Source organism: Cervus canadensis, chromosome 4, assembly GCF_019320065.1.
Source record: "Cervus canadensis isolate Bull #8, Minnesota chromosome 4, ASM1932006v1, whole genome shotgun sequence".
Taxonomy (NCBI): Eukaryota; Metazoa; Chordata; class Mammalia; order Artiodactyla; family Cervidae; genus Cervus; species Cervus canadensis.
In genome coordinates, this window is record NC_057389.1 from 66,931,323 (window position 1) to 66,941,666 (window position 10,344).

At 36.3% G+C, this 10,344-nt stretch overlaps 1 protein-coding gene across 1 annotated transcript; it reads right to left on the reverse strand.

Annotated features, from left to right (window-relative positions):
* Nucleotides 1–292: 292 nt before the first annotated feature.
* Nucleotides 293–1,225, reverse strand: LOC122440878 (olfactory receptor 14A16-like). Its single transcript, XM_043467560.1, has one exon. The coding sequence runs from the start codon at nt 1,223–1,225 to the stop codon at nt 293–295; it is 933 nt and encodes a 310-aa protein (XP_043323495.1).
* Nucleotides 1,226–10,344: the final 9,119 nt, after the last annotated feature.

Sequence of the window (10,344 nt, forward strand, 5' to 3'; positions counted from 1 at the left end):
CCTAGCACCCTGCCCAGTTTGCCAGTTGTCACATAACATGGTGTTCCCATTAGGATGATAAACATAAGGGCAACATATATCTTTACAATTTCAATTAGAACCCTATTGGTTTTGTCATCCATTTGGTCTGGACAGGCATCATGCTTATTAGTACCACTTCAATAAGTAAAACCAAGTTTTCCATGATAATCTTACTCTACACATTTAATATTACTGTCAGAATGTGCCACCAATATCTCAGATAATTATGTCAGTGAATTAAAAGATCATGATGGATGTGAAATTAATTCTTCTAATTTGATTGAAAATATCCAGTTATTTTCAGTTTCCTTAGTGCCATCTTCATATCCTTATTTCTCAGGCTGTAGATGAGGGGGTTCATGGTGGGTGGCACCATAGTATGGAATACCGAAATTAACAAATCCAAAAGTGATGGAGATTTGGGTAATGGGCGTAAGTAGGCAAAATACCCAGAAGAGAGAAACAAAGTCACAACAAGGAGGTGTGGCAAGCATGTGGAGAAAGTTTTGGATCTGCCTTGTCTGGAGGGTATCCTTAAAACAGTGGAGAAGATGTGAATGTAAGATATATCAATAAACACAAAACAGCCAAAATCTAGCACTAGGCTGAGCCCAATGACTACTAATTCCCCAGTGTTAAATGAACAAGCTAGAGAGAGCAATTGTGGGACATCACAGAAGAACTGATGAACTTCAGGAGATCCACACATGGGTGTGGAAAAGGTAAAAGCTGTGTGCAGAATTGCATTGAGACTTCCACTGAGCCATGAAGAGGCAGCCATCTGCACACAGGCTCCATGGTTCATGATAATGTCATACCTGAGTGGGTGGCAGATGGCAATATAGCGGTCATAGGACATGACTGTGAGTAGCACTACTTCTGTAGTGGCTAAGAGGAAAAAGAAAAATACCTGTGAAACACATCCAAGGAATGAAATGGTGTTGTCATTAGTCAGAGAGTTCATGATGGATTTGGGGACAGGGATGGAAATGAGGCCAACATCCAGAAAGGATAAGTTCTTCAGGAAGAAGTACATTGGTGTGTGGAGGCAATGATCCTTGGTGGTGAGTGTGATGATAAGAAGATTCCCAAGCACGGCTGCCAGGTAAATTAGCAAAAAGAGCACAGCATGAAAGATCTGGATCTCCCGAATATCACTGAATCCCATGAGAAAAAATGTGCTCCTAGAGGTAAAGTTGTCCATTTCTTTGACATTTAATCACTGACTTACTCTAAAAGAAAAAGAACAAAAGTAAACAACTTGAGACTCGGCTTGAGAGGGTTTGCTTTCTATTTTAACTTCCCTTTCTCCCACTCACATCCATGTCTGTGAGAATATTTGAGACTTTATGAGACTAATAGCAGGTTCCAAAGAGCTTATTTTACCACAGTGATCACATAGCAGTATGACTGAACGGGGTGCCAGTCCAGTTCAAATCATCTGCTGCATAATTTTATGTGGATTAAGGCCTATTCTCTGTGTCTCACTCAAGTGAAATTTTATATACTTTATTTTACAACATGTAGTGAGAAAGGCAGTGGATTTTGATGGATCAGTCTTAAACACAAATTTAAGCTTAGCTACTCACTTGCTTTTTAATTATCTAAGCATCGGTTGACTCAAATTCCAAAGTAAGATTTCTTGTCTGATTATTACTCTAATACAAATTGGACAATGCATATAAAAACAACTAGCATAGCTCCTCAACATGAAAACCTTCAACAAACATTTTCTCTACTCATTAAATCTTTCTTTCTTGTGCCAGAGTCAGAAAAACTGTGAAGAACTTTGAAATGAGAAAACTCTGTGTGTGTGTGTGTGTGTGTGTGTGTGCATGGTGTCATCATTGCATTTTATTGTCTTTGGAGTAATTTCAATTAATGAAGTTGCAGGAATGGTCAATACAGCAAATTATTCCTGTTCATAGAAATACAAATTAGATGCATTCGTTGGAATGTTATTGATTGTTGCTTTATAGTTAGACCCTTTTTACATCTACTTGCAAATTCACCTCAGCATTCTTTTTCTGCCTTTATGTGTGTAGTACTTTGATTTCTCTTTTGAACCACTTATAATATCTTGCAGATTCCCTCATATTTAATGAGTTGGATAAAAAAACATTTGACCTGTGTTTGTTTCATATGTGTATAAGAGTAATTATTTTATCCTCTTTTCCAAAATTATCCTATGGCACTTGGCAGGAATAACAACTGCTGATACTCAGAGTCAAACCTTATGAAAAGGCTTAAGAGGTCTTAAATAGAAATATTTAGGCAACTTATTAGGAACACAGACAACAGAAAACTGTTAGACAGTCTCCAGTTTTTTCTTGTGTTATATTTTATTTAACTAAATACTACTCACAGGTAGACTAGCACAATTTTACATTTTCAGCATAATGTTTGTTTCAAACCTGTTAGAAGTTTTTACCTTTTCATCAGATCTCCAACATTGTTGCTGTTGTCTTTCCAAAATCATTTCAATGAATTATGCATTTGTAGCTACATCTCTTACTTAACTATCTGAGGCAATAAACTCTCCTCCTAATTCACACCTGCTTGGCCAACTTTCCTTTTCCCTTTTATTTATTTTTTTTCATTCTTTTTTTTCACAGGTTACCCCATCATCTGTATGATGGAGAGTATTAAATGCCCTCCTTTGTGCTTAAATGAGAAACATTCTTTCCCTCTTGCTTCAGAAGACTGGCTCCAATCTTCTGAAAGTCATAGTGTAGTGATGCACAATGGAAACACCCCATGTGTGCGTGCATGCATGTTAAGTTGCTTCATTCATGACCTACTGTTTGCGAGCCTATGGACTGTAGCCTCCTGCCAGGATCCTCTGTCCATGGGATTCTCCAAGCAAGAATACTGGAGTGGGTTGCAATGCCCTCCTCCAGGGGATTGTTTCCACCCAGGAGTAGAACCCACAGCTCCTGCAGCTTCTGCATTGCAGGAGGATTCTTTACAGCTGAGTCACCACTGGGGAAGCCCTGGACACTCCATGCCCTTTAGTAAAACTTTTAATTTGCGTATTTATTACTGCCATTCAGAAGAGATAATTTATGCAAAATTCCATTGTGAGACCATCTTAAGTAGATCCTGGATTTTTGCCTAGCGTGTTGAATTCCTAATCTAATAACTGTTTACTCAACTCAGTGAATGCAACAACTTATTTTTCATGCACTATATTATTGATCTTAAAGTCATTTTTTTTTCTTTTTCTCTTATTTTTCTGCCCCAAGGGTTCACTCTCTATTTTTTTTCCTCTCTCTCATGCATTTTGAATTCCATTATTTAGACAACCACACACAAATTCATCCAAAATGCTAATGTTGATTATTTATAAGTGTATATGCTCTATGGGAAAAATTCTGAAAACATGCATTCTACTTCAAATCATTAGATATAATCACAAAGCAATGAAAATACAAAGTAACTCACTGTGTGACATGGAAATATTAAAACTTTGAATAATAAGCTGAATTTAACTTTTCAAAATAAGTTCCAGCAATACAGTACCCTGCATAGTTCTCTCCTGGGAAACATTCTCTCATGATCTTCTATTTATTTGAGTATCATTGTAATTTTCCTACACCAAATTCTTACCTCCTAAAAGCATGCTACCTTCCAATTCTATATACCTACATCCTCCCTAAACCCCCTTAATATATTCTGTCATGAAATTAGCAAATCAACCAGCAAACAAAAAACTAAGATATTTTACAAATGCCATTCTATTGTTACTATTATCCAAGATTAAGGTGAGCCTTACTTTCTTTCTGTGAACTCACCTTGGGATTTATAACAAACCTTTATTTATTTATTTATTTTTTACCAAATCTTCTCTACTCAGCTGAACTTGTGGTTCACAAAATGTGTTCCTTGCCCATCAACACAAGCATGACTTGGGAAATTGTCAGAAATTCAGATTCTTGGGAAACAATGCAGACCTGCTGAATCAGAAACTCTGGGGCGAGATCAAATGAGCTGTGTCTGATCTACACTGTAGCTTTTGAGAGCCACTGGTTTAGAATATCCTGGTTCATAACATTTTTTTCTGTGCCTTACTGGCAGGATTTTTTTCCCCTTCATAAATGTAGTTTATGATCTCACTTAAATGTGAGAAAAAAAAAACAGTCATAGAATAGAAAATGGATTGGTGTTTTGCAAAGATGGAGGAGGTGAGATGTGAGGAAAAGGGTAAACATGGTCAAAGAATATAAACTTCTAGTTATAAGATGAGTAAGATCATGGGAATAGCATGATGGACTATAGTTAATAATACTATTTTACATATTTATATTTGAAAGTTACTGAAAGAGTAAATTTTAGAAGTTCTCACCATAAAAAAAGCAAAAATAAGACAAAGCAAACAAAATTATATAAGATGATCATATGTTAACTAATCTTAATGTGGTAATCATTTATATATATATATAAGTGTATATATATATATATATATATCACTACATAATCTACCTTAAAATTATCCAATGTTATATGTCAATTTTGTCTCAGTAAAACAAGAAAAAGTAGTTGTTCCCCAAAATTACTTTTGCTTTTCTTCTCATCCATCTTCAAGCTTAATTTGGTGGTTTTAGCAATCAAAATAAGCTCTAAGCAATAATGCCAACTTTCCTCTAGAGATCCAGAAAAAAATTTATCTCAAACTTACTCTGCATTTACATTTTAATTAAATGACAAATGAGAACATAATATTTTCCTACTCTACAACTATAATAAACTTGTAAAATGGTATTTATTGAAGCAAAAGAAGATAGACACTAAATATTCCAGGAATTCTAAGGGAGTCACTGTGGATTGGATGAAGAAATGTGGGAAATGAAATGATTAGCCCTTGGAATATTGACAGTGTTTAGGAAGGAAAAAGAATATTGCTTCTTCAAAAACAGGAAAAAGTGTGAGTAAGGCAAGAACAAGACTAGGCAGCTTAAGGAATGTGTATGTAGAATCACGTATAGCAAAGGTGTGTGCATGAGATGTGATGTAGAAACGAGTGGTTCAGGTTTATGTCAACTCTGACTACAAAGGGCACTTGTGGGCTTAAAGAGGGTGGTAGAGTAAAGATGGCATTTCCAAGAATTCAACAGTTCTTCATGTTTAGCAATTTTTTAATAAAAGGTTTTTTTTGAGAAAACAAAAAAAGTGAGTGTATTATTTTAATAGTACACATATGGTTTTTAAAATAAGTTCTGGAATGAAATAGGTCTGAAATGGAAAGAAAAAGCACAAAATAAATGTAAGAAAGATGTGTGGAAGCTTTGAATGTGTTACTGAATGAATGAGAAGTGAGAATAAAATTCTAGACACAGATGAGGCTATGAATTATTCCACCCTTGCTTCTAAACCAGGCAAGAGGTAGAATGTTCATGTCTGTGCCTGTATCACTTTGTGCCTCTTTCCCACTGTGGCTTACCTTGTCTATATTCTGAATTGCAGTGCTATAGCAAATATTCCTGCTTCTTAAAGACAAGGAAGAAAAAGTCTGCAAGAAAGCATCCTTACATCCGAAAGGATGAACAACTTGCTTAATGTTTCAGCATAAAATAGTTGTACATATTTTTATTAATTGTGAAAGAAAATAAAAATTTTTTCACTGGTATAAAGAAAGTCCTTGCATTGTTATTGCATCGTTGGAAGGTTTTGTGGAGTTGAAAAAAGCCATCTTTTGTCCCTTGAAAGACCATCAGACTTCCAATGGCCTGATTCACCCTGATTTCAGTGTTTGGGGTCAGACTGGAACTGGCACTGGCCTCTCTTCCTTTCCTTAGATCTGCCCCAACAGGAAGACTCAAAGCAGAACATGTGGAAATAATCCTCAAATACTTAATTGTCACTGACCAAGCCAGAATATTAGGAAATGTTTTTTTTTTTTTTATTTTAATGATTCAGGCAGTCAGTTAAAACAAAGTTGTGTTGGAATGCAATAAAAATTTCTTATATTTTGATAAAGTTCTTAAAGTATCTCTGCTGCTGCTGCTGCTAAGCCGCTTCAGTCGTGTCCGACTCTGTGCGACCCCATAGACGGCAGCCCACCAGGCTCCGCCGTCCCTGGGATTCTCCAGGCAAGAACACTGGAGTGGGTTAAAATATCTCTAGGCCCAAAAATAATTTTAATCTGAATTGCTCACCTTTTTGTTTTATAGCTCAGAGGTCAAATCCACGTACCTGTGAAGGAGAATTTATTCAGCATTACCCTCCCCCACCCTATATAACAGGTTGGTATTTTACTTTCTTCAGAATAAGTGGGCCTGAGAAGGCATGCATTTTGGCAGGCTAGTCTAAGGGAAGAATGTTTAACAGGACTTCTCTGGTGGTCCAGTGGTTAAGAATCCAGGAAACACGGGTTCTATCTCTTGTCCAGGAAGATCCCATGCCGGGGAGCAACCAAGACCATGTGCCACAGCTATTGAGTCCATGCGCTGCAACTACTGAAGCCTGTGTGCCTAGAGCCCACTCGTATGTGCCACGTCACTTCAGTCATGTCCAACTCATTGCAACCCTATGGAATGTAGCCCACTAGGTTCCTCTGTCCAGAGGATTCTCTAGGTATCAATACTGGAGTGGGTTGCCATGCCCTCCTCCAGGGTATCTTCCCAACCCAGGGATAGAACCCACCTCTCTTACATCTCTTGTCTTGGCAAATGGGTTCTTTACCACTAGCACCACCTGGGAAGCCCCTAGAGCCCATAGTCTGCAACAAAGGTAGCTTCTGAACACAACAACTAGAGAAAGCCTGCATGCAGCAATGAAAATCAGCACAGACAAAAATAATAAAATTTTAAAAAAATGATTAACAGTTTGTGAAAAGTACTGTTGAGAATGTGAGTTCTTGAGCACTTGCCTGCACCAGATACATTCTAAGACGGTTCCATGTTATATAATATGACTTATATCAATGCTCAGGCTTCCCTGGTAGCTCAGCTGGTAAAGAATCCTGCAATGCAGGAGACCCTGGTTCAATCCCTGGATCAGGAAGATCTCCTGGAGGAGGGCATGGCAAACCACTCCAGTATTCTTGCTTGTAAAATCACATGGACAGAGGAAGCTGGCAGGCTACAGTCCATGGGGTCGCAGAGAGTCAGGCAACTGAGCAACTGAGGGACTAAGCACAGCTGAGAACATATCCATGCTCAAGCAACCCATCTTATATAACCATGATACAGGCACAGACCTGTGGTGAGCTTACGAAACCAATCCCACATGACACAATGTAGAAGCAGGATTTGAACACAAGGGCCTCACTCCTAAACTTTACATACTTGAATACTACATGCTGTGGTAACACTCAGACTTGCTTTTATCCCCGGTTGTCATCCTTAAACACTTTTGCAGAGGTGATTACTTTAACCTTCTTCCTCTGCATGGTGCCTCTATTTATGAAAACCAACCTCATATCCCAATGCTTCCCTATTCCTCCAGAAAATGGGATACAGTGACTAACAGAGGATTGGTTTATTGGGGTCTTCTCCTTTCTATCTCTTTTTATGGACTTCCAGAGCATAACAGTAACAGCTAATGTTCATAATACTCTCAGTCTGTCTATTTCACTCAGGTTACCTCTTCTGAACTTCAAAACAGAATACTATACACACATTAAAGACAAGAAAAGTGAATACTTACGGAAGTATAGATATCTAACTAGGGTTGCAAAGTGAAGTAAGAGGTTCAGAGCACCTGTGGACACAGGTTCAGAGCAAGAATAGCATGAACTTCACTGGATTTTTTTCAGCTGCAGAATATAATCTTATACAAAAATTTCCCAGACACAGTGTAACAGGATTCCTGCCCATGCTTCTTCACTTTTTAAGGTGATTTTCCTTCAGTTGCGTAAGTAAGCACCCTGAGAATACACTCAAATAAAAAAAAAAAGAAAAAAAGTCCTTGGAGAGAAAGAGACTTTAGAAGATCTCCATTATTCATCACTAGAGCTGTGACAAAATCCCAAGAGACACAGATTATTTCAATTTTTTATCCAATGTCATCTTTCTTTAGCATTATGACATGATGAATAAAATCCTTAATTATTTTAAGGTGAATATGTTAGTCAGGCTGCACAAATTTTAAAATGTGTATGAGCCATTTGTCTTAACTTTGTGTCAGCGCTTTTTATAACTTTATCCTGTTTTACTGGTCTTTATTGCTTTCTTTAAGCTTTCTGTATATTAGGAAATTTAGAATTCATCAGCCTCATGCTTCTCAGATATAAGAACAATTTTCCTCTGCTTTTTTTTTTTTTTTTTCATTTTTTCCTGTAATGATATTTGCCCAAGATTTTTTTTTAAACCAGTCAGATTCTGGTTTCTTTGGGGTCTTGCTCTCCCAAGTTTTTAAGCCACATTATTTTTAAAAAGTCCAAAATATACCTTTCTAGTTTTTTTTTAAGCTGTCATTCTTTTGTCCACCTCATTCAGAAGTATTAAATTTTTATAGCAGCATTTTATAATACTTTAATTCATTTTCCAAGCAAGTTAACTAATAATTTATTAATCTATCAATTTATCAATTCCTCCATTATAGTCCATAAATATTAGCTATCTAATCTAATTATATGTAGGTTGCAATTACTTTATTAATGTAGGTATACTAACAGCTGACCACTAAATTATTGCTTTAGTGTATTTATAGTTTTCCAGGCAGGCAATCATAATCTTCTAAGAATAAACATAATTTAACCACTTTTTCCCATTTGAAAGCTCATATTTATTTACATATATTAGGAAAACAAAATATATTAAATATAAAATATATTTTTCTTATTTCTAACATTTTTGGATTATGTGTCATGGTGCACACTTAAACATATTGTAGGGATAAACAATTACTAAGTTATCATTACGATTTACTAAAAGTGCTGAAGTTTATGAGGACTTGATTGTTTTTAATTAAATTAATTATAAAATATATTAATAGATTTCTGGCAATTGAAACCAATTTGAGCCATGGAATGAAACAATTTCTGTGTTGTAGCTTCTATATGCTTTTGATAACAGTTAATTTTGCTTTAGTTGTGTATATTCCCCTGGTATTTAGAAACGGTATATATTTGTTTATCTTCTCTGAGTATGCATTTTTTAAGGTTTTTTTTTTAAATACAAAATACAAAAATTATAATCAGACTCATACAATCATTTTAAATAAATCAAGAACATACTTTTTAATCAATTAATTTTAATTGGAAGATAATTACTTTACAATATTGTGATTGTTTTTGCTGTACATCAACATGAATCAGCCACAGGTACATATGTGTCCCCCCATCCCACCTTCCTCTCCACTCCATCCCTCTGGGTATGAAAATATTATGCTCAGTGAAAAAATTCTGATTCAAAATGCCACATATTACTTGATTCCGTTTATATGAAGTGTCCAAAATAGGTAAATTTATAGGTAAAGAAGCTGGGTTAGTAGTTGCCAAGGATGGAGGTAAGAAAATCGTGACTTTTTGGGGTAGAGAGTTTCTTTTTTAAGTGATGAAAGTACTCCAAAATTAGATAGTGATGATGGTTGCACAATTCTCTGAATATACTAAAATTCATGGAATTGTAGAGTTTAAAATTGTATATTGTATAATATGTGAATTATATCTTAATAAAACTTTTATATTGAAAACAAAAGCAAAGTAATTATCTTCTACTATGTATTGCATATAATTTCAGAATGTTTTCATGTAAATATCAACATAATTCCATTTTTAAAAACTAATATATTTAATTGGAGGCTAATTACTTTACAATATTGTGGTGGTTTTTGCCATGAAATGAAGTGAAGTGAAAGTCGCTCAGTCATGTCTGACTCTGTGACCCCATGGACTATACAGTCCATGGAATTCTCCAGGCCAGAATACTGGAGTGGGTAGTCTTTCCCTTTTCCAGGGAATCTTACCAACCCAGGTCAAACCCAGGTCTCCTGCATTGCAGGCAGATTCTTTACCAACTGAGCCACAGTGGAAGACCAAGAATACTGGAGTGGGTAGCCTATCCCTTCACCAGCAGATCTTCCCGACCCAGGGATTGAACCAGGGTCTCCTCCATTGCAGGCAGATCCTTTACCAACTGAGCTATGAGGGAAGGTATGAGGGGTTTTGCCATAAATCAACAGAGGTGTACATGTGTCTACTGGTCCTGGTCCTGAACCCCCCTCCAATCTTTCTCCCCATCCCATCCCTCTGGGTTGTCCCAGTGCACCAGCTTTAAGTGCCCTGTTTCATGCATCAATCTTGGACTCATCATCTATTTCACATATGGTAATATACATGTTTCAATGCTATTCTCTCAAATCATCCCACTCTCACCTTCT